The 26,099-nt window shown below is 46.4% G+C and overlaps 1 protein-coding gene and 1 long non-coding RNA gene across 2 annotated transcripts in view; one reads left to right on the top strand and one right to left on the bottom strand.

The window, feature by feature from the left end:
• Positions 1 to 5,467, top strand: part of DNLZ (DNL-type zinc finger) — an 11,097-nt gene extending 5,630 nt beyond the window's left edge. The window contains exons 2-3 of the mRNA XM_075185838.1: positions 2,021 to 2,160; positions 4,077 to 5,467. Coding sequence (XP_075041939.1) covers positions 2,021 to 2,160; positions 4,077 to 4,248 — 312 coding nt within the window. The 3' untranslated portion in view covers positions 4,249 to 5,467. The remainder of the gene's footprint in view (positions 1 to 2,020; positions 2,161 to 4,076) is intronic.
• LOC142101380 (uncharacterized) overlaps positions 1 to 26,099 on the bottom strand; it is a 535,334-nt gene that overhangs the window by 48,662 nt on the left and 460,573 nt on the right. The gene's annotated exons all lie outside the window — the stretch shown is intronic.

Here is a 26,099-nt window from a genome sequence, read left to right as displayed (position 1 = left end):
TCACCTGTAAGGTATGTACCCCCTAGTGTCTGCTCATGTACACCTGTAAGGTATGTACCCCCTAGTGTCTGCTCATATACACCTGTAAGGTATGTACCCCTAGTGTCTGCTCATATACACCTGTAAGGTATGTACCCCTAGTGTCTGCTCATATACACCTGTAAGGTATGTACCCCTAGTGTCTGCTCATATACACCTGTAAGGTATGTACCCCTAGTGTCTGCTCATGTACACCTGTAAGGTATGTACCCCCTAGTGTCTGCTCATATACACCTGTAAGGTATGTGCCCCTAGTGTCTGCTCATATACACCTGTAAGGTATGTGCCCCTAGTGTCTGCTCATATACACCTGTAAGGTATGTACCCCTAGTGTCTGCTCATGTACACCTGTAAGGTAGGTACCTCTAGTGTCTGCTCATGTACACCTGTAAGGTATGTACCCCTAGTGTCTGCTCATGTACACCTGTAAGGTAGGTACCCCTAGTGTCTGCTCATGTACACCTGTAAGGTAGGTACCCCTAGTGTCTGCTCATGTACACCTGTAAGGTATGTACCCCTAGTGTCTGCTCACATACACCTGTAAGGTATGTACCCCTAGTGTCTGCTCACATACACCTGTAAGGTATGTACCCCTAGTGTCTGCTCACATACACCTGTAAGGTATGTACCCCTAGTGTCTGCTCACATACACCTGTAAGGTATGTACCCCTAGTGTCTGCTCACATACACCTGTAAGGTATGTACCCCTAGTGTCTGCTCACATACACCTGTAAGGTATGTACCCCTAGTGTCTGCTCACATACACCTGTAAGGTATGTACCCCTAGTGTCTGCTCACATACACCTGTAAGGTATGTACCCCTAGTGTCTGCTCACATACACCTGTAAGGTATGTACCCCTAGTGTCTGCTCATATACACCTGTAAGGTATGTACCTCCAGTGTCTGCTCATATACACCTGTAAGGTATGTACCCCTACTGTCTGCTCATATACACCTGTAAGGTATGTACCCCTAGTGTCTGCTCATATACACCTGTAAGGTATGTACCCCCAGTGTCTGCTCATATACACCTGTAAGGTATGTACCCCCACTGTCTGCTCATGTACACCTGTAAGGTATGTACCCCTAGTGTCTGCTCATATACACCTGTAAGGTATGTACCCCTAGTGTCTGCTCATGTACACCTGTAAGGTATGTACCCCTAGTGTCTGCTCATGTACACCTGTAAGGTATGTACCCCTAGTGTCTGCTCATGTACACCTGTAAGGTATGTACCCCCTACTGTCTGCTCATATACACCTGTAAGGTATGTACCCCTACTGTCTGCTCATATACACCTGTAAGGTATGTACCCCTAGTGTCTGCTCATATACACCTGTAAGGTATGTACCCCTAGTGTCTGCTCATGTACACCTGTATGGTATGTACCCCTAGTGTCTGCTCATATACACCTGTAAGGTATGTGCCTCCACTACCAGCTCATGTACACCTGCAGGGAAGGTGTCTATAGTAGTAGCTCATATACATGCTAGGTAATGTACCCCCTACAGCTCACATACATCTGCACAGTAAGCACCTCTGTATGGTGGTAGAGCTTTCATGTTTATTCTAGCATCTAATCCTAAAACCTTTCTTCCCAAATTATTTCCACACTATCTCAACCTGAACCCCACTGGTGTAGGAATAATGAGAAGTACATCTCAGTATTGACACAATAAGGCACTTTCCATGTAAGCTGTACTGTGATATCTTGTATATGTTTGAAGTTCTGCATATAATAAACTTCTAAATGGTCTTTAAATGAACCTGTCATTGTGGGTTGATATTGCATAATTCAGTATAATATAAAAGCAATACATGTTGTTTGATATATCCAGAAACACTTTAGAAGCTCTTAATACTTTCCTGCTGACATTTCTTGGCCAGTACCTGTGGCCCCAATAAGCAAATGAAGCATAGTTGTGTGAATGGAAAAACAGAATGGAATTTACAGCATTCTAAGAATGTATTTTATTTTAGGTTTGCAAAACAAGGTCCATAAAGAAGATCTCAAAAATAGCATATCACAACGGTGTGGTTATAGTCAGATGTCCTGGCTGCAAAAACCATCACATCATAGCAGACAATCTGGGCTGGTTTTCTGACCTGGAGGGAAAAAAGTAGGTTGAAACGTAATGATTTATATTTTCTTTAGCGTGAGATGAGTTGTTTCTGAAAATTGAACAAGAACTCTACTAAACACAAAAAAAAAAATCAGACTTTCACTGAAGTAATGTTAAATAAAGGAAATGTTTACCATGGATTTGCAGTTTGTTGGGTCCACTGGCTGTAATGTTGCCATGTGACACTTCCCTGTCCTCTTACTGCTCGATCTATTTCATACAAGCTGAGTGTCCAAACCAGCGAGAGGAGTGCGGTGTGGGATTGTTACAGCTTCCAGTGGGATTCAAAACAACTGACTCTTTAGTTTCGGCCGGAGTTATTCTTAAATTCAAACTATCTATATTAGTGATAACAGTGGCTACAGTTTAACATTACTTGTTAACTTAATACAATATACATACAATGGTAGATATGGTATTATGGCGCTGACCGCTTACTTCCAGAAATAATAGGACATAGGAATAATCTATGTGTAAGTGACATCTTTCTGACATAAAAGAATGAGTGTATATAAACGTTCTGATGAAACAGTCTTATATATAGAATCGCCCCACAGAGTATTGTTCCTTTGAATCTTCAAGACCAATTCAAATGATTTTTCAATAATCAGCTTAATATTCTTAGGTGATAACTTGAAACCCTAAATGTTTCCTCCTCTGCTGTGGTTGCTGTAACGTTTGTCCTCATTGGCTTCTTGCTGGCCTGTAAAACAGTAAAATCACCAAGTGGCTGGTAGTGTCTATAGTTCTAATAATATGGAGACATATTTATCAAGCTGCAGGTTTGACAAAGTGTAGATGTTGCCTATAGCATCCAATCAGATTCTAGTTACCATGTATTTAGTACATTTAACAAAATGGTAGTTAGAATCTGATTGGTCACTATAGGCAACATCTTTACTTTTTCAAACCCGTAGCCTGATAAATTTGCCCCCAAGACTCTTTTAGAGACACTGAACCTGCACACACAACGTTGTCGGGTCAATAAAACAGAAATTGTGCTGTTGGAACTTTAATTCCACTACAGAATGCTGTTAAAAATCATGAAAAACTATTTATTTTTAAAGAAATACAATTCTATACAATGCTGTGCAAATACTTTAGGCAGGTTTGGAAAAAATGCTGCAAAGTAAGAATGTTTTCAGAAATAGAAGTGTTATTAGTTTGCATTCTGATAATTGATAAAGTAAAGTGAATGAACAGAAGAGAAATCTAAATAATTTCAATATTTGTTGTGCCCAACCTTTGCCTTCAAAACAGCATCAGTTCTTCTATGTACACTCAAACACTACTGTTACTAGATTCAGGCATGTGCTCAATAATGTAATTGAACTGTCTTCTTTTATCTGTGGGGCCTCTAGCGCACGTCTAGTCTGACCAATCGCAGCGTTGCTACATTGGAATGTTGTGGTGTCGCGGATTGCTGCAGCCATATTGTGGGCTGAACCATTTATCGTGACAATGCAGCCTATAGATTTCTCAGTGAGGTCACTAATTCATAGTGAATTGATAAACTGAATAATACTTTAACCAGAATGTGGCTGCCGTCTGTGTAGATGGAGTTCAGTTTAAAGTGTTCTTGGAGACGGTCATGAGTGCAAGTACATTTTCCATTTATTAATAACTTTAACATGATTTTGCTGAGGAGACAGTAACCTGGACATTTTCCATAGATGGTAGAACCACCTAGGGAGCAAACTGAGAATTCTGTGCTGGTTTGTCAAAAAGGAAAAAGGCAATATTTACTGGACTTATCTTGGCATTGGGAGTTGCTGTTTCGTTATCTGCAAACTTTAGTAGATTAAAAAATATTAAATATTGCATGTTTCTAAGCTAGTTCAGGGAACATAACAATGTGGTTTTTGTATAGAATATGGTATATTACAAATATTATATGTTGTATTACGCTAAAGGAATATTGAAGAAATCTTAGCGGCCAAAGGGGAGAAGGTTCATCGTGTTGTGGGTGAGGAAGCTCTGGAGCTGCTGCTGGAGAAAAGTCTGAAAGTAGATGGTTCAAGTCAGCTGGAAAACCAGGACAAAATGGAGTCACCCACGGGCTCTGAGGAGAAGTCTGTCACATGACACACTGATGCTATGAACAGATTCAAATGTGTGCTATCCCTTTCCCAAGGACAGCTAATGAAGAGGAAACGTCTCAACCAGAAGACTGGGGGGTCTGATAAAGGCTATTTAGCCCAGGGTTCAATGCAGAGGCCAGTTCAAGTGGGCCTGTTGCCTGCACACTGTGGATGCAGCCATCTTGTGGGACGGTCCAGTGCATGGAATGTGTCTGGGGCACAATCTATAGACTGCTTTCTCATATTCAGACCACAAAATGTCTGCCTCCATTATGTGTAGGTGAGGCACTTATTTCAGGTTTTATGAGAAATGTGTCCACAGATTTAGATTAATTATAGATTGCCAATTTCAGTCCTCAATCCACTGTATGTTTAGTTACCTCATAAACCCTTTTTGGCAAATAGAAGCAGCTTTAATTACAATCATAACTCAGTTTATTTGGGTCTCTATTAACTATTCTATACTAACATAATATATGTATATACCACACAGCTGTTACTGCCAGTGTTGTGTTATTGATCCCTCAGGTTGGATGGTGGTCGCTGCTCAACAGCAATTGTCTAATAATTCTACAGATTCCTGATGGGATTGGGTCTGGGCCTCTCCGAAACATGTCTTTCTATGTTACCCACTGTAATCTGGTTATTACTGTATGCTTTGGGACATTGTCTTGCTGCTATATAGATCTTCTCCCAAGTCTCAGCCTATAGCAGAAGGTAGCTTCATCCCCTGGTCCTTGTGTCACAGTACGGATACTGTTATTGGATTATATCTAGTGTTTTTCTTGAGGAAAATTTAGCGCTTGGCATTGAGGCCAAAAAGTTCCATCTTGCTGGTTTTACTTCACCAGTCTGTCCTTTAGGGAGGGAAGAACCACTGGTGAAGTGCCCGGATGTTGTCCAATGTATTTCTGTAGGAGAATACTGTTGTCAGATGCCATAGGCTGCTTGTTGGCCTCCCTAACAGGGCCCTTATGCAGAGATGAACTGCTCTGAATTATGGCCTCTTCTAGAGAAAGTAACGGCTGTATTCTCTCCATCCCTCTAGTTGACAGATCTCTGTGTGATATTTACAGTTTTTTTAAACCTTCCCATAATTTTTTTTTTTCTGGATCTGCTTTGAATTTCTTTCATCTTCATGATGACCCCACAAGCTCATTGCACTAACCAGCTTCAGGACTGTTCATACATGGGTCTATTAAAATAAATATTGAGATGCTTAATTTTTATGTAGGTGGATGGCAGTAATTATATTACCTCTGAAGAAAAGTGATTGTGGCAGGGTTTAGTTAGATTACCAAAGGTGCAGATAGAGGGGAAGCAGAACATACATAAATCAGGGGCATACAAGGTAGAAAAAAAAAACATGGTGGTGAAAACAAAGGGTTATAATGTTGGCTCAGAATGGAGTGGATATACCAATGTGTGTAGTATAGGTGGGAGTAGGGCAGCTGTGAGCGTGTACCAGTGTGAGTAGGGCAGCTGTCTGAGTAGGCTAGGTGTACGTGTAGCAGTGGGAGTAGGGTTGGTGTGCGTGTACCAGTGGGAGAAGGGCAGCTGTGAGCATGTACCAGTGTGAGTAGGGCAGCTGTGGGAGTAGGCTAGGTGTGCGTGTAGCAGTGGGAGTAGGGTTGGTGTGTGTACCAGTGGGAGAAGGGCAACTGTGAGTGTGCAGCTGTGGGAGTAGGGTTGGTGTGCGTGTACCAGTGGGAGAAGGGCAACTGTGAGCGTGCAGCTGTGTGAGTAGGGTTGGTGTGCGTGTACCAGTGGGAGAAGGGCAGCTGTGAGCATGTACCAGTGTGAGTAGGGCAGCTGTGGGAGTAGGCTAGGTGTGTGTGTAGCAGTGGGAGTAGGGTTGGTGTGTGTACCAGTGGGAGAAGGGCAACTGTGTGCGTGTAGCAGTGGGAGTAGGGTTGGTGTGCGTGTACCAGTGGGAGAAGGGCAACTGTGAGCGTGCAGCTGTGTGAGTAGGACAGCTGTGGGAGTAGGCTAGGTGTGCGTGTAGCAGTGGGAGTAGGGTTGGTGTGCGTGTACCAGTGGGAGAAGGGCAACTGTGAGCGTGCAGCTGTGGGAGTAGGCTAGGTGTGCGAGTACCAGTGTGAGTAGGCTAGGTGTGAGTAGGGCAGCTGTGGGAGTAGGCTAGGTGTGCGTGTACCAGTGTGAGTAGGGCAGCTGTGGGAGTAGGCTAGGTGTGCGTGTACTAGTGTGAGTAGGGCAGCTGTGGGAGTAGGCTAGGTGTGCGTGTACCAGTGTGAGTATGGTAGGTCTGCGTGTACCAGTGTGAGTAGGGCAGCTGTGGGAGTAGGCTAGGTGTGCGTGTACCAGTGTGAGTATGGTAGGTCTGCGTGTACCAGTGTGAGTAGGGCAGCTGTGGGAGTATGGTAGGTGTGCGTGTACCAGTGTGAGTAGGGCAGCTGTGGGAGTAGGCTAGGTGTGCGTGTACCAGTGTGAGTGTGGTAGGTCTGCGTGTACCAGTGTGAGTAGGGCAGCTGTGGGAGTAGGCTAGGTGTGCGTGTACCAGTGTGAGTAGGGCAGCTGTGGGAGTATGGTAGGTGTGCGTGTACTAGTGTGAGTAGGGCAGCTGTGGGAGTATGGTAGGTGTGCGTGTACCAGTGTGAGTAGGGCAGCTGTGGGAGTAGGCTAGGTGTGCGTGTACCAGTGGGAGTAGGGCAGCTGTGGGAGTATGGTAGGTGTGCGTGTACCAGTGTGAGCGTGCAGCTGTGGGAGTAGGCTAGGTGTGCGTGTACCAGTGTGAGCGTACAGCTGTGGGAGTAGGCTAGGTGTGCGTGTACCAGTGGGAGTAGGGCAGCTGTGGGAGTAGGCTAGGTGTGCGTGTACCAGTGGGAGTAGGGCAGCTGTGGGAGTAGGCTAGGTGTGCGTGTACCAGTGTGAGTATGGTAGGTCTGCGTGTACCAGTGTGAGTAGGGCAGCTGTGGGAGTATGGTAGGTGTGCGTGTACCAGTGTGAGTAGGGCAGCTGTGGGAGTAGGCTAGGTGTGCGTGTAGCAGTGGGAGTAGGGTTGGTGTGTGTACCAGTGGGAGAAGGGCAACTGTGAGTGTGCAGCTGTGGGAGTAGGGTTGGTGTGCGTGTACCAGTGGGAGAAGGGCAACTGTGAGCGTGCAGCTGTGTGAGTAGGGTTGGTGTGCGTGTACCAGTGGGAGAAGGGCAGCTGTGAGCATGTACCAGTGTGAGTAGGGCAGCTGTGGGAGTAGGCTAGGTGTGTGTGTAGCAGTGGGAGTAGGGTTGGTGTGTGTACCAGTGGGAGAAGGGCAACTGTGTGCGTGTAGCAGTGGGAGTAGGGTTGGTGTGCGTGTACCAGTGGGAGAAGGGCAACTGTGAGCGTGCAGCTGTGTGAGTAGGACAGCTGTGGGAGTAGGCTAGGTGTGCGTGTAGCAGTGGGAGTAGGGTTGGTGTGCGTGTACCAGTGGGAGAAGGGCAACTGTGAGCGTGCAGCTGTGGGAGTAGGCTAGGTGTGCGAGTACCAGTGTGAGTAGGCTAGGTGTGAGTAGGGCAGCTGTGGGAGTAGGCTAGGTGTGCGTGTACCAGTGTGAGTAGGGCAGCTGTGGGAGTAGGCTAGGTGTGCGTGTACTAGTGTGAGTAGGGCAGCTGTGGGAGTAGGCTAGGTGTGCGTGTACCAGTGTGAGTATGGTAGGTCTGCGTGTACCAGTGTGAGTAGGGCAGCTGTGGGAGTAGGCTAGGTGTGCGTGTACCAGTGTGAGTATGGTAGGTCTGCGTGTACCAGTGTGAGTAGGGCAGCTGTGGGAGTAGGCTAGGTGTGCGTGTACCAGTGTGAGTGTGGTAGGTCTGCGTGTACCAGTGTGAGTAGGGCAGCTGTGGGAGTAGGCTAGGTGTGCGTGTACCAGTGTGAGTAGGGCAGCTGTGGGAGTAGGCTAGGTGTGCGTGTACTAGTGTGAGTAGGGCAGCTGTGGGAGTATGGTAGGTGTGCGTGTACTAGTGTGAGTAGGGCAGCTGTGGGAGTATGGTAGGTGTGCGTGTACCAGTGTGAGTAGGGCAGCTGTGGGAGTAGGCTAGGTGTGCGTGTACCAGTGGGAGTAGGGCAGCTGTGGGAGTATGGTAGGTGTGCGTGTACCAGTGTGAGCGTGCAGCTGTGGGAGTAGGCTAGGTGTGCGTGTACCAGTGTGAGCGTACAGCTGTGGGAGTAGGCTAGGTGTGCGTGTACCAGTGGGAGTAGGGCAGCTGTGGGAGTAGGCTAGGTGTGCGTGTACCAGTGGGAGTAGGGCAGCTGTGGGAGTAGGCTAGGTGTGCGTGTACCAGTGTGAGTATGGTAGGTCTGCGTGTACCAGTGTGAGTAGGGCAGCTGTGGGAGTATGGTAGGTGTGCGTGTACCAGTGTGAGTAGGGCAGCTGTGGGAGTAGGCTAGGTGTGCGTGTACCAGTGGGAGTAGGGCAGCTGTGGGAGTAGGCTAGGTGTGCGTGTACCAGTGTGAGCGTGCAGCTGTGGGAGTAGGCTAGGTGTGCGTGTACCAGTGGGAGTAGGGCAGCTGTGGGAGTAGGCTAGGTGTGCGTGTACCAGTGTGAGTATGGTAGGTGTGCGTGTACCAGTGTGAGTATGGTAGGTGTGCATGTAGCAGTTGGAGTAGCATTGGTGGGAGTAACGTAGCCTCTAAAAAGGAGATTTCCAGAGTGTTTAAAGATTTGAAGACCGGGTTACAATCGGATTTGGTTTGGTAAAGCAATACAGGAGTTGTCTTGGTGCCAGGAGATAGGTGATGATTGGAGGGGAGACCAGGGCGTAGAGGCAGATTTAAGAGTGCACGAGGGAGATTTTGAGATGTGTGAAGTGGAGGCATGGTTGAGGACTTTGCAGGTGAAGGACAGTGCTTTTCTTTGGAGTAGATGAGATGGGGAGCCAGTGATTTGCAGAGAGATGCAGCAGATGTGGAGTGGCAAGAGAGGAAGATCAGTCCTGTCACTACATGTGGAACAGTTTGAAGCTGGATCTGATAGGAGAGGGGAATGCCAGATAGGAGAGGGGAATGCCAGATAGGAGGAGGTTTGCAGTAGTCTAGGCGGGAGAAGACGTGAAACTGAATGCATTTTAATTGTCACTTTGTTAAGAAAGGGGCATATTCTAGTAATGTTTCAAAGGTGATGACAAGACTGAGAGAGACTAGATGGGAGAAGTAAAGCAGAAGGCAGAGTCAAGGGAGACCTCAAGGCAATGGGTTTAGGAAACTCAGTAAATTTGGGTGTTATGGTGAAGGAGTTAAATCTATTTTGGACATGCTGAGCTTTAGGTAGCATTTAGACGTCCATGTGGAGACAGCAGAGTGAAAGTTGATTTGCACAAGAAAATACAGAAGGGGAGAGGTAGATTTCCGTGTCTTCAGCATAAAGGTGATACTTGAGGCCAAAATTAGTAAATTTCTTCTCCAAGAAAGGGGCTTTATAGTGAGAAAAGCAGAGGGCCGAAGACAGAACCCTGTAGGACCCCAACTGATAGTGGAAGTGGAGCAGTTCTATAGGTAGAAAGTGAACTAGGATAGAACATTGTAATAAAGGCCAATGCAGGAAAGAGGGCGTTGAAAGGTTAGAGAGTTCCAGGAGAATGAGTATGGAGAAGTGGACCCTTAGACTTTGTTGTTAGTAGATTGTTGTCGCATGCGGATGACTGTTACGACATGGAAGCACTATACATCTTTGGCCTACCTTCCACATAATACTCTTCTTACAAATGTAAAATAGTTACAAATTTGTAAAGGCATGAGGAGATTACAAGGTGATACAGAGGAGTTATCACAACAAGGAGAAGGTTGTTTTGAAGATTTGTTGCTTTCTTTGTTCTTCCTATCTTGATCTCTGCAGCCTACTTGGCCAACAGCAACTGTTGCTGCAATCTCTGTGGACATGGGGAATAAGTGTCCTGGCTTTGTATCCAGCAGCAATAACGATGATACTCCCAAGGTAAAAGGCTGAATTTGTAGTGAAGGAAGTCTGCGTTGGGGCGGTTTTGCATGTGGCAGGTAAGGTTCCACGGTAGAGGGTTGGCTTGCCAGAGACTGGTGGCTGGAGATGTCTTATCTAGGGCTAAATTGAGTGTGCAGTTGTCAATAGAGAAACAGGTTGTTACAGGAGAGAGGAGTACTCCTGTAACTAAAAGGAGAGGTAATAATGGGAGACTTTAATCTACCGAATGTGAACTTGGGTCTTTTGCAAGTTTTACTAGAAGTAAGGACATTCTTAGTTTTGTTGCAGGGAGCATCCCTCAATCAAATAATGAAAGACAACACTCGCAAGGAATTAGAATTCTTACAAATGGTGACAGATTATCTGATGTAAATGTGGGTGAGAACCTAGGATCCAGGGGCCATCGAGCAGTATTCTTTAGTATAAAGACAGAGACCCACTCATACTACAGAAAAACAAAGGTGTTAGATTATAGGAACGCCGACTTTGTAGATATGGGAAAATGTGTAAGTAACTCTTTGGCAGAGTGGAGGAACTTGAAAGGAGTGCAGGAGAGGTGGTAAAGATTAAAAAGTGTAATATGTCAAGTGATGACGTCAACCTCGACATTCCGTGCGAGCGCAGCACGGAGGAAGGGAACAGGGAGGGAGCCGGAGCCAGATCACTGTGTGACTGCAAAAGGTTATTCATTTTTTTATTTTTTTTTGCAGGATTATTCTATTTGAGTCCTACCTATGGGGCCCCCGGGCACCTGATCATCATGCCCAGTTTAAAAGATGGCCCTGAATAGATAATCATGATGACTTGAGGGATCGGAGGGAGGCCTGTGTGAGGGAAATGCCTCTGATTTGGAGGAGTTAAGCGTTTCTGCGCGTTGGAACATGTCTCGGGTGGCAGTACTGCCGGTAATACGGTACCGCGGATTAGGTCCGTGGCCGTTCCGGCATGATCCCGCGGATCGGGATCGGAATTGAATATGCCCCTTAGTGCCTTAATTTAGGCAAAATATGTGAACAAGTATTAAGTTCATGGAATATGCTGATTTCAGGCAGCAGAATTAACAGGTATATTCCAATACACAAGTATGAGCAGGTGTGATGAATGACGAGAATAGTCCACAGAAGTAACAGGTTCCAAGCAATGATTTAAATGGCAAATGCAGTTCAAAATGTAGAAACAAGTAGATTTTTACCCAATTCCCAGGAGGCACCAGAGTAGGGAGGCCGGGATCGGGATTCCAGTTATCAGAGGCATGAGGCAGTCCAGGGAAGCAGGACTAGCTGAGTCCGGTGACCAGGCACAGGTCAGGGCAACAAGAGTACAAACAGAATCCAGTGGTCAGGGTCACAAGCGAACAAGCATAATCCAGTAAAGAGGCAAAGGTCTGGGCAACAGGCAAACAAGCAGAGTCTGGTAATCAGGCAGAGGGTGACAACAAGAGATCAGACCGCAATTAAGCAAACTGGAACAGGGTATAAACAAGAGACCGATTGAGGCAGGTATATGAAGCCATGAGACATGTGCTGGTACTAATCAGGTAAGGAGATTAACTCCTACAGGCAAAGTGCAATGTGCAGGAGTAAACCACATCCCCTCTCTTGGAATTGAGGTACTGCTGCAACAAAGTCGTAACAAAGAGCTTACAAAAAATGAGTTTGCAGTACTTCACAGCAGCCACTGGGTGGCGCACGGAACCCGTAGCATATGCAGTGGGACATAGATACACTCAGTTCTTGTAAACTGACGGAATATTGGTAGAATAGCAGCAGATAGACAGCCGCTAGACAGCAGCTGATCCGTAGATGGTAGTATTCTGCTTTCACGGAGTTTGGTGTAGTGCAGTTCCCTTGCACAATATATCACTTTGCCAACCCAATAAATTTGCTCCAAGTTAAAAGTGCAGCAGTCAGAAATTTTTCACCCCTCTTGGTTATTCGTGCACTGCAGCTCAATATAGGTGATTAGCTGCTCTTAGGGATGAGCCGATCGGGTCCACAGATCTTTGTGTGTGTGTACATTATATATATATATATATATATATATATATATATATATGTGTGTGTGTCGTTTTGCTTGACTGGACAAGGATCATCCGAGCCTCTTAGAGCCACAGCTTTCCTCCTATATCAGTCCGACCGCTCCTCTGATCTTAATAAGAAGTGGCAATGGAAGGAGCCTGGGAAGGCTGCAGGTCACAACTTGTCGTATTGAAAGGGGTCTCGGTACTCACAGTAATGAAGGCTGCTTCGCGACTCTCCAGGCAGCACCGTCGGTGTCATGGACCAGGAATAAGGGGGGTCCACCAGTGAAGCCGCTGGGTATCCCGCTGAAGCCGCCAGCCACAGGGGTCCATCCCCATGTCTCCCCACCGCCAGGCGCCCATCCAGGGATCAGCAGGGCTGACCGATGAAACCCAGGAGCAGGTAAGATTGCTGTTTTCTGCATTCTGCCGGGTCTCTGGATATAATGGAGAGAGGATCTGAGACGATGGTCTCTGCGCCGCGGATTAGCAGGAACTCTGGCCACTAGTGTCCCTTGACAGCTAACCACTGGGAGCGGGTCAGAGGCAATTAACAATTGTGCAGAGTGCTGCACTGGAACATCGTCCACTGTCTAGAGATGATGTGGGGAGGATGGTCACATTAAATAAGCAATTTCGGCTATGATGTGCACGGAGCTCGCTTCAGCCATGTTCTACTGCAATGGCGTCCAAACCACTCCGCCGGACCGGTACTTTTTAATAACTTTATTGGTGACATTGCAAGTGGTATTGAAGGGAAAGTAGGTCTTTTTGCAGATGACACAAAGATGATGCAACAGGGTAGACCCACCAGGAGGGGTAAAACAATGGCTGATCTAGTTCAGGGGTTGGCAACCTTTTTCTATCAGTGCCGGCTAAAATCTAGTGAAGCCCAGGTGTGCCAGTTGGGTGTGATAGCGATATATATATATATAATGTGTGTGTGTGTGTGTGTATGTGTGTATATATATATATATATATATATATACTTATAGTCAAGCATGGGAAAAAAAAATGTTGTGCCACTGCGGAGCAACATTTTTTGTAACATGTAAGTGGTGGTACAATTGGGGGCGTGGCAGTGCATCATTGGGGGCGTGTCTAGCAGGTGAAAAGCACCAGACACCCTCTTACAGAAAAATGCATTAATCACACATGCCCCCTTGCTCAGCAGCTTTGCTCAAATATGTCCTCTGCCCAGCACCTTTAGTGACCCCCTCTCCAGCACCTTTAGTGACCCCCTCTCCAGCACCTTTAGTGACCCCCTCTCCAGCACCTTTAGTGACCCCCTCTCCAGCACCTTTAGTGACCCCCTCTGCAGCAAAATTAGTGACCCCCTCTGCAGCACCTTTAGTGACCCCCTCTCCAGCACACCTTCTTACCTTCTTCTCCACTGCACAGCATTTAGCTAATACCGATCCCCCTGCACTCAATTAAAAGTATTTTCAAAGATAGGTCTCCAGTGGGGACTCGGGCCACCAAGCAGGCCCGGGCAATTTGTAGCCGCCCCCTCCCCTCTCGGCTATATATATATATATATATATATATATATATATATATATATATATATATATATATATATAGAGAGAGATCTATCATTTTATGAGGCTAATATATTAACAGTAAGGGACCAGCAAAAAAACGTTATGCCGCACAGTGGTGCCCCAGTTCACATCCTACCTCATAATTGTGTCCCCAATTCATCTTATGCCTCATAGTTGTGCCCACAATTCATACTTTGCCACAGTTGCCCCCAGAAACACACAGTATGCCACAGTTGCCCACAGAAACATAGTATGCCACAGTTGTCCACAGAAACACATAGTATGCCACAGTTGTCCACAGAAACACATAGTATGCCACAGTTGCCCACAGAAACACATAGTATGCCACAGAAACACATAGTATGCCACAGTTGTCCACAGAAACACATAGTATGCCACAGTTGCCCCCAGAAACACACAGTATGCCACAGTTGCCCCCGGAAACACATAGTATGCCACAGTTGTCCACAGAAACACATAGTATGCCACAGTTGCCCACAGAAACACATAGTATGCCACAGTTGCCCCCAGAAACACATAGTATGCCACAGTTGTCCACAGAAACACATAGTATGCCACAGTTGTCCACAGAAACACATAGTATGCCACAGTTGTCCACAGAAACACATAGTATGCCACAGTTGCCCACAGAAACATAGTATGCCACAGTTGCCCACAGAAACACATAGTATGCCACAGTTGCCCACAGAAACACATAGTATGCCACAGTTGTCCACAGAAACACATAGTATGCCACAGTTGTCCACAGAAACACATAGTATGCCACAGTTGCCCACAGAAACATAGTATGCCACAGTTGCCCACAAACACATAGTATGCCACAGTTGCCCACAGAAACACATAGTATGCCACAGTTGCCCACAGAAACATAGTATGCCACAGTTGCCCCCAGAAACACATAGTATGCCACAGTTGCCCCCAGAAACACATAGTATGCCACAGTTGCCCCCAGAAACACATAGTATGCCACAGTTGCCCCCAGAAACACATAGTATGCCACAGTTGCCCCCAGAAACACATAGTATGCCACAGTTGCCCCCAGAAACACATAGTATGCCACAGTTGCCCCCAGAAACACATAGTATGCCACAGTTGCCCCCAGAAACACATAGTATGCCACAGTTGCCCCCAGAAACACATAGTATGCCACAGTTGCCCCCAGAAACACATAGTATGCCACAGTTGCCCCCAGAAACACATAGTATGCCACAGTTGCCCCCAGAAACACATAGTATGCCACAGTTGTCCACAGAAACACATAGTATGCCACAGTTGCCCCCAGAAACACATAGTATGCCACAGTTGTCCACAGAAACACATAGTATGCCACAGTTGCCCCCAGAAACACATAGTATGCCACAGTTGTCCACAGAAACACATAGTATGCCACAGTTGTCCACAGAAACACATAGTATGCCACAGTTGTCCACAGAAACACATAGTATGCCACAGTTGTCCACAGAAACACATAGTATGCCACAGTTGTCCACAGAAACACATAGTATGCCACAGTTGTCCACAGAAACACATAGTATGCCACAGTTGTCCACAGAAACACATAGTATGCCACAGTTGCCCACAGAAACATAGTATGCCACAGTTGCCCACAGAAACATAGTATGCCACAGTTGCCCACAGAAACACATAGTATGCCACAGTTGCCCCCAGAAACACATAGTATGCCACAGTTGCCCCCAGAAACACATAGTATGCCACAGTTGCCCCCAGAAACACATAGTATGCCACAGTTGCCCCCAGAAACACATAGTATGCCACAGTTGCCCCCAGAAACACATAGTATGCCACAGTTGCCCCCAGAAACACATAGTATGCCACAGTTGCCCCCAGAAACACATAGTATGCCACAGTTGCCCCCAGAAACACATAGTATGCCACAGTTGCCCCCAGAAACATAGTATGCCACAGTTGTCCACAGAAACACATAGTATGCCACAGTTGTCCACAGAAACACATAGTATGCCACAGTTGTCCACAGAAACACATAGTATGCCACAGTTGTCCACAGAAACACATAGTATGCCACAGTTGTCCACAGAAACACATAGTATGCCACAGTTGTCCACAGAAACATAGTATGCCACAGTTGCCCACAGAAACATAGTATGCCACAGTTGCCCACAGAAACATAGTATGCCACAGTTGCCCACAGAAACATAGTATGCCACAGTTGCCCACAGAAAAACATAGTATGCCACAGTTGCCCACAGAAACATAGTATGCCACAGTTGCCCACAGAAACATAGTATGCCACAGTTGCCCACAGAAACACATAGTATGCCACAGTTGCCCCCAGAAACACATAGTATGCCACAGTTGCCCCCAGAAACACATAGTATGCCACAGTTGCCCCCAGAAACACATAGTATGCCACAGTTGCCCCCAGAAACACATAGTATGCCACAGTTGCCCCCAGAAACACATAGTATGCCACAGTTGCCCCCAGAAACACATAGTATGCCACAGTTGCCCCCAGAAACACATAGTATGCCACAGTTGCCCCCAGAAACACATAGTATGCCACAGTTGCCCCCAGAAACACATAGTATGCCACAGTTGCCCCCAGAAACACATAGTATGCCACAGTTGCCCCCAGAAACACATAGTATGCCACAGTTGCCCCCAGAAACACATAGTATGCCACAGTTGCCCCCAGAAACACATAGTATGCCACAGTTGCCCCCAGAAACACATAGTATGCCACAGTTGCCCCCAGAAACACATAGTATGCCACAGTTGCCCCCAGAAACACATAGTATGCCACAGTTGCCCCCAGAAACACATAGTATGCCACAGTTGCCCCCAGAAACACATAGTATGCCACAGTTGCCCCCAGAAACACATAGTATGCCACAGTTGCCCCCAGAAACACATAGTATGCCACAGTTGCCCCCAGAAACACATAGTATGCCACAGTTGCCCCCAGAAACACATAGTATGCCACAGTTGCCCCCAGAAACATAGTATGCCACAGTTGCCCCCAGAAACATAGTATGCCACAGTTGCCCACAGAAACACATAGTATGCCACAGTTGCCCACAGAAACACATAGTATGCCACAGTTGCCCACGGAAACACATAGTATGCCACAGTTGCCCACGGAAACACATAGTATGCCACAGTTGCCCACGGAAACACATAGTATGCCACAGTTGCCCACGGAAACACATAGTATGCCACAGTTGTCCCCGGAAACACATAGTATGTCACAGTTGCCCCATAAATATATAGTATGTCACAGTTGCCCCATAAATATATAGTATGTCACAGTTGCCCCATAAATATATAGTATGCCACAGTTGCCCCATAAATATATAGTATGCCACAGTTGTCCCCAGAAACACATAGTATGCCACAGTTGCCCCCAGAAACACATAGTATGCCACAGTTGCCCCCAGAAACACATAGTATGCCACAGTTGCCCCCAGAAACACATAGTATGCCACAGTTGCCCCCAGAAACACATAGTATGCCACAGTTGCCCCCAGAAACACATAGTATGCCACAGTTGCCCCCAGAAACACATAGTATGCCACAGTTGCCCCCAGAAACACATAGTATGCCACAGTTGCCCCCAGAAACACATAGTATGCCACAGTTGCCCCCAGAAACACATAGTATGCCACAGTTGTCCACAGAAACACATAGTATGCCACAGTTGCCCCCAGAAACACATAGTATGCCACAGTTGTCCACAGAAACACATAGTATGCCACAGTTGCCCCCAGAAACACATAGTATGCCACAGTTGTCCACAGAAACACATAGTATGCCACAGTTGCCCCCAGAAACACATAGTATGCCACAGTTGTCCACAGAAACACATAGTATGCCACAGTTGTCCACAGAAACACATAGTATGCCACAGTTGTCCACAGAAACACATAGTATGCCACAGTTGTCCACAGAAACACATAGTATGCCACAGTTGTCCACAGAAACACATAGTATGCCACAGTTGCCCACAGAAACATAGTATGCCACAGTTGCCCACAGAAACATAGTATGCCACAGTTGCCCACAGAAACACATAGTATGCCACAGTTGCCCACAGAAACACATAGTATGCCACAGTTGCCCCCAGAAACACATAGTATGCCACAGTTGCCCCCAGAAACACATAGTATGCCACAGTTGCCCCCAGAAACACATAGTATGCCACAGTTGCCCCCAGAAACACATAGTATGCCACAGTTGCCCCCAGAAACACATAGTATGCCACAGTTGCCCCCAGAAACACATAGTATGCCACAGTTGCCCCCAGAAACACATAGTATGCCACAGTTGCCCCCAGAAACACATAGTATGCCACAGTTGCCCCCAGAAACACATAGTATGCCACAGTTGCCCCCAGAAACACATAGTATGCCACAGTTGCCCCCAGAAACACAGTATGCCACAGTTGCCCCCAGAAACACATAGTATGCCACAGTTGCCCCCAGAAACACATAGTATGCCACAGTTGTCCACAGAAACACATAGTATGCCACAGTTGTCCACAGAAACACATAGTATGCCACAGTTGTCCACAGAAACATAGTATGCCACAGTTGCCCACAGAAACATAGTATGCCACAGTTGCCCACAGAAACATAGTATGCCACAGTTGCCCCCAGAAACATAGTATGCCACAGTTGCCCACAGAAACACATAGTATGCCACAGTTGCCCACAGAAACATAGTATGCCACAGTTGCCCACAGAAACATAGTATGCCACAGTTGCCCCCAGAAACACATAGTATGCCACAGTTGCCCCCAGAAACACATAGTATGCCACAGTTGCCCCCAGAAACACATAGTATGCCACAGTTGCCCCCAGAAACACATAGTATGCCACAGTTGCCCCCAGAAACACATAGTATGCCACAGTTGCCCCCAGAAACACATAGTATGCCACAGTTGCCCCCAGAAACACATAGTATGCCACAGTTGCCCCCAGAAACACAGTATGCCACAGTTGCCCCCAGAAACACATAGTATGCCACAGTTGCCCCCAGAAACACATAGTATGCCACAGTTGTCCACAGAAACACATAGTATGCCACAGTTGTCCACAGAAACACATAGTATGCCACAGTTGTCCACAGAAACATAGTATGCCACAGTTGCCCACAGAAACATAGTATGCCACAGTTGCCCACAGAAACATAGTATGCCACAGTTGCCCCCAGAAACATAGTATGCCACAGTTGCCCACAGAAACACATAGTATGCCACAGTTGCCCACAGAAACATAGTATGCCACAGTTGCCCCCAGAAACACATAGTATGCCACAGTTGCCCCCAGAAACACATAGTATGCCACAGTTGCCCCCAGAAACACATAGTATGCCACAGTTGCCCCCAGAAACACATAGTATGCCACAGTTGCCCCCAGAAACACATAGTATGCCACAGTTGCCCCCAGAAACACATAGTATGCCACAGTTGCCCCCAGAAACACATAGTATGCCACAGTTGCCCCCAGAAACACATAGTATGCCACAGTTGCCCCCAGAAACACATAGTATGCCACAGTTGCCCCCAGAAACACATAGTATGCCACAGTTGCCCCCAGAAACACATAGTATGCCACAGTTGCCCCCAGAAACACATAGTATGCCACAGTTGCCCCCAGAAACACATAGTATGCCACAGTTGCCCCCAGAAACACATAGTATGCCACAGTTGCCCCCAGAAACACATAGTATGCCACAGTTGCCCCCAGAAACACATAGTATGCCACAGTTGCCCCCAGAAACACATAGTATGCCACAGTTGCCCCCAGAAACACATAGTATGCCACAGTTGCCCCCAGAAACATAGTATGCCACAGTTGCCCACAGAAACATAGTATGCCACAGTTGCCCACAGAAACACATAGTATGCCACAGTTGCCCACGGAAACACATAGTATGCCACAGTTGCCCACGGAAACACATAGTATGCCACAGTTGCCCACGGAAACACATAGTATGCCACAGTTGCCCACGGAAACACATAGTATGCCACAGTTGCCCACGGAAACACATAGTATGCCACAGTTGTCCCCGGAAACACATAGTATGTCACAGTTGCCCCATAAATATATAGTATGTCACAGTTGCCCCATAAATATATAGTATGCCACAGTTGCCCCATAAATATATAGTATGCCACAGTTGTCCCCGGAAACACATAGTATGCCACAGTTGCCCCCGGAAACACATAGTATGCCACAGTTGCCCCCACAAATACAAAGTATGCCAAGAATGTGCCCCTCAATTTGCTGCCCTTACTTACCTTTGTAGACTCGTCTTTCTCCAGAAACCTGGGAGCTGTTTCAATAAAACAGCCGTTTCTGCCATCATCGGCTGCTTTGTTGAAGCAGCTTTAGCGTCGGCGTGCCAGACAAAAGTGGTCAGCGTGCCACGTCTGGCACGCATACCGGGGGTTGCCGACCCCTGATCTAGGTAGACTAAAGGAATGGTCAAGAGTGTGGCAACTACAGCTTAATTCCAAAAATGCAAAATTGTCCACTTGAGTTCAAACTCAAAGGCTAAATATAGTATTAATGACAGTATAATAAACTACTGAGTAAAGGGATCTAGGAGTCACTATTTCAGGTGACTTACAGGCAGGTAAGTAATGTAACAAAGCAATGAGAAGGAAAGTCAGATGCTTGGTTGTATAGGGAGAGGAATCAGTAGCAGAAAGAAGTAATAATACCACTGTATAGGTCATTGGTACGGCCTCATCTAGATACTGTGTTCAGTTCTGGAGGCCATATCTCCAGAAGGATATAAATACATTACAGACTGTACAAAGGGCAACTAACATGGTGCATGGTCTACAGCACAAAACTTACCTGGAAAGACTAAAAGATCGTAATATGTATAGTTAGGAGCAGAGAAGGGAACGGGGGACATGATAGAAACTTTCATATATATCCAGGGTTATAACAAGGTGCAGGAGGGAAACATTCTACAAAGGAAGAGAAGTATTATAACATGAGGACATGTACTGACACTGGGGGGGGAAGAGAAGTATTAGAACATGAGGACATGTACTGACACTGGGGGGAAGAGAAGTATTAGAACACGAGGACATGTACTGACACTGGGGGGAAGAGAAGTACTAGAACACGAGGACATGTACTGACACTGGGGGGAAGAGAAGTATTAGACCACGAGGACATGTACTGACACTGGGGGGGAAGAGAAGTATTAGAACACGAGGACATGTACTGACACTGGGGGGAAGAGAAGTATTAGAACACGAGGACATGTACTGACACTGGGGGGAAGAGAAGTATTAGAACACGAGGACATGTACTGACACTGGGGGGAAGAGAAGTACTAGAACACGAGGACATGTACTGACACTGGGGGGAAGAGAAGTATTAGACCACGAGGACATGTACTGACACTGGGGGGGAAGAGAAGTATTAGAACACGAGGACATGTACTGACACTGGGGGGAAGAGAAGTATTAGAACACGAGGACATGTACTGACACTGGGGGGAAGAGAAGTATTAGAACACGAGGACATGTACTGACACTGGGGGGAAGAGAAGTATTAGAACACGAGGACATGTACTGACACTGGGGGGAAGAGAAGTATTAGAACATGAGGACATGTACTGACACTGGGGGGAAGAGAAGTATTAGGACACGAAGACGTGTACTGACACTGGGGGGAAGAGAAGTATTAGAACACGAGGACATGTACTGACACTGGGGGGGGAAGAGAAGTATTAGGACACGAGGACATGTACTGACACTGGGGGGGGAAGAGAAGTATTAGGACACGAGGACATGTACTGACACTGGGGGGGGGGAAGAGAAGTATTAGGACACGAGGACATGCACTGACACTGGAGGGAAGAGAAGTATTAGAACACGAGGACATGCACTGACACTGGGGGGAAGAGAAGTATTAGGACACGAGGACATGTACTGACACTGGGGGGAAGAGAAGTATTAGAACACGAGGACATGTACTGACACTGGTGGGAAGAGAAGTATTAGAACACGAGGACATGTACTGACACTGGGGGGGAAGAGAAGTATTAGGACACGAGGACATGTACTGACACTGGGGGGGGAAGAGAAGTATTAGGACACGAGGACATGTACTGACACTGGTGGGAAGAGAAGTATTAGAACACGAGGACATGTACTGACACTGGTGGGAAGAGAAGTATTAGAACACGAGGACATGTACTGACACTGGGGGGAAGAGAAGTATTAGAACACGAGGACATGTACTGACACTGGAGGGAAGAGAAGTATTAGAACACGAGGACATGTACTGACACTGGTGGGAAGAGAAGTATTAGAACACGAGGACATGCACTGACACTGGGGGGAAGAGAAGTATTAGAACACGAGGACATGTACTGACACTGGGGGGGGAAGAGAAGTATTAGGACACGAGGACATGTACTGACACTGGTGGGAAGAGAAGTATTAGAACACGAGGACATGTACTGACACTGGGGGGAAGAGAAGTATTAGAACACGAGGACATGTACTGACACTGGAGGGAAGAGAAGTATTAGAACACAAGGACATGTACTGACACTGGAGGGAAGAGAAGTATTAGAACACGAGGACATGTACTGACACTGGGGGGAAGAGAAGTATTCTAACACGAGGACATGTACTGACACTGGGGGGGGGAAGAGAAGTATTAGGACACGAGGACATGTACGGACACTGGGGGGAAGAGAAGTATTAGAACACGAGGACATGTACGGACACTGGGGGGAAGAGAAGTATTAGAACACGAGGACATGTACTGACACTGGGGGGAAGAGAAGTATTAGAACACGAGGACATGTACTGACACTGGGGGGAAGAGAAGTATTAGAACACGAGGACATGTACTGACACTGGGGGGAAGAGAAGTATTAGAACACGAGGACATGTACTGACACTGGGGGGAAGAGAAGTATTAGAACACGAGGACATGTACTGACACTGGGGGGGGAAGAGAAGTATTAGAACACGAGGACATGTACTGACACTGGGGGGGGAAGAGAAGTATTAGAACATGAGGACATGTACTGACACTGGGGGGAAGAGAAGTATTAGAACATGAGGACATGTACTGACACTGGGGGGAAGAGAAGTATTAGAACATGAGGACATGTACTGACACTGGGGGGGGGGGAAGAGAAGTATTAGAACACGAGGACATGTACTGACACTGGGGGGGGGAAAAGAAGTATTAGAACACGAGGACATGTACTGACACTGGAGGGAAGAGAAGTATTAGAACACGAGGACATGTACTGACACTGGAGGGAAGAGAAGTATTAGAACACGAGGACATGTACTGACACTGGGGGGAAGAGAAGTATTAGAACACGAGGACATGCACTGACACTGGGGGGGAGAGAAGTATTAGAACACGAGGACATGTACTGACACTGGGGGAAGTAGGTTCAGAGGGAATGTGAGGAAAAATAACGTCACATAAAGAGTAGTGGATAAGTGGAATAGCCTCCATCAGAGGTGGTAGAGGCTAATACAGTAGAGCAATGTAAAGATGCTTGGGATAGACATAAGGATATCCTTACAAAGAACGAAGGATCAAATAGGGTTTGAGGTTACCATAGGTTAAGCAATGGGCAGATTAAATAAGCCAAGTAGTTCTTATCTGCCATCAAATTCTATGTTTCTCTGCTACTTTTTCTCCCATCTCTTCCACGGTGGATATTAAGTCAGATGCCTCTTATTGGTCTCTCTAACAAGTGCCTCTCTCACACAGAAACAAGTTTAGGAGGATCACTTGCTATAGACAAAATCAGTTGTTTTACATTGTCTTTATTTATGATGGATTAGACAGCCTTGCCTGTTTGTTGTTGCATTATAAAGGATGATAATAAACAGGTCAGCCACAGGGTGGCACTGTAGGGCCAGGTTTGATATTTAATGATTTATTCCATGGCTGACATTGAAGAGGTTGAATATTTTGTTTGCTGCATCAGCAAATTGTACACATTATTCTTCCCTTGTTTGGGAGGAGAAACAAACATTTTTGTGAAAGAATTGTAAAGTTGCAGGGCTGTAACTATACCACAGTTGCCAACTCCTGGAAACTTGTTTCCGGGAGAGGGGGCGTGACTGGAGGGCGGGAGGGGGCTGGACGAGTTCAATTGCGTCATTTTGGCCCCGCCCCCCCGCAAAAAACGTAATTTGCGTCGTGGGGGGCGGGGCCAAAATGACGCGATTTGCCTCGTCCAGCCCCCTCCTGCCCTCCAAAATGGTGTGATTCACAGAGAATCGCGTCAAATGACGCGATTCTCGGTGAAATCCGGGATGCGGGAGAAATGCCATCTCCCCCGGGAGCCCGGGAGACTGACCCGAATTTCGGGAGTCTCCCAGACTTTCCGGGAGAGTTGGCAAGTATGAACTATACAGGACAGTTCATGACCATTACTGGACTGTAAGTGGCTGTATAAGTGAAACTACTTAGTATGGATTCTTTGGAACAATTCATCATTAAAGCGACATGTACTATCTTCATGATGACTGGAATAATGTGATGCAGTATTATAATGCTTTGTGATGGTGTTATGCTGTGAAGTGTTATCATATAGTGTTAGGTTATAGAATAACAGCGAACGATATTCACAATAAATGTGTGTGACAATTTGAGTAGCTTATCAGAACTAAACCTTTAATACTAGGTTGTGACTGTGGGGGGGAAACTCTCCCGTTCACTGCAGACTCCTGTTTGTTACCCTATAAAATGACAGCAGCCATTCTGAATGGCCTACAATAGAGAACACAACTTGGATTAAGCTACGCAGTAAATATAATATAATGTCAAACATCTCAAGTTCCAGCAAGGTCCACATTCTAACCTGCGTGTTAAGCGTATTATTTAACGGTATGAGGCTATAAGATGGGCATTTAACAGCAAAAATACATTTCCATATATAACCTAGTTAGGAATGGAAACTCACCCAGCTACCACCGATGTTTCATTGTCTGGATTTGATTGTGTTGCACCTTGCAGCCTACACAGAGATGCACAAGCAAATAGATCCAACAGTATTTTAAAGAAAGTAATGGAATATATAGGGCAAAGGAATGCAACGGAAACATGGGCTGAAGTGTAACATAGATTGTGGAATGAGGATGTGTTAATTGCTTGTATATTATGGATGTGTTCCTCTTGTGTCAAATGTTTTTAAGTGATTAAATAGAAACATTTGTATAAGAAATGTAATCATGACCATGTTTGCTGCTAGTGCATGTCGCATCTGGTGCTGCTCTTTGGGGTGCAATTACACTTTGCCTAATGTACCAAAGAAGTTAAGGAGTACTACCACATAATATGTAGATTTTAACCAAACAAGCCCATGTCTGCCTTGTAGCCGGTCTTATCTATGGTACTGGTTGGTGACTCAACACCGCGTTTTATGTAGTATATCTGACAGACACAGCTTGATGATAAAGACTATGCTGGACAATTCATTGTCTGAGTATGACGTGCTGGTCTTGTCATTGACTGGATGTGATACGCTGGTCACTGGATGTGATACGCTGGTCACTGGATGTGATACGCTGGTCACTGGATGTGATACGCTGGTCACTGGATGTGATACGCTGGCCAATTCACTGACTGGGTATGATATGCTGGTCACTGGATGTGATATGCTGGCCAATTCACTGACTGGATGTGATACGCTGGTCACTGGATGTGATACGCTGGTCACTGGATGTGATATGCTGGCCAATTCACTGACTGGATATGATACGCTGGTCACTGGATGTGAAACGCTGGTCACTGGATGTGATACGCTGGCCAATTCACTGACTGGATATGATATGCTGGTCACTGGATGTGATATGCTGGCCAATTCACTGACTGGATATGATATGCTGGTCACTGGATGTGATATGCTGGCCAATTCACTGACTGGATGTGATACGCTGGTCACTGGATGTGATACGCTGGTCACTGGATGTGATACGCTGGTCACTGGATGTGATACGCTGGTCACTGGATGTGATACGCTGGCCAATTCACTGACTGGATATGATATGCTGGTCACTGGATGTGATATGCTGGCCAATTCACTGACTGGATATGATACGCTGGTCACTGGATGTGATATGCTGGCCAATTCACTGACTGGATATGATACGCTGGTCACTGGATGTGATACGCTGGTCACTGGATGTGATACGCTGGTCACTGGATGTGATACGCTGGTCACTGGATGTGATACGCTGGTCACTGGATGTGATACGCTGGTCACTGGATGTGATACGCTGGTCACTGGATGGATCTCACCTGACTTTTGTGTGTTTGACTTATTTTTTTTGTTGAATAAGAAATGACAA

This window comes from Mixophyes fleayi, chromosome 9 (genome assembly GCF_038048845.1).
Source record: "Mixophyes fleayi isolate aMixFle1 chromosome 9, aMixFle1.hap1, whole genome shotgun sequence".
Classification (NCBI taxonomy): Eukaryota; Metazoa; Chordata; class Amphibia; order Anura; family Limnodynastidae; genus Mixophyes; species Mixophyes fleayi.
Note: the sequence above shows the minus strand (reverse complement) of the source record. Positions and strands in the feature narration are given on the sequence as shown.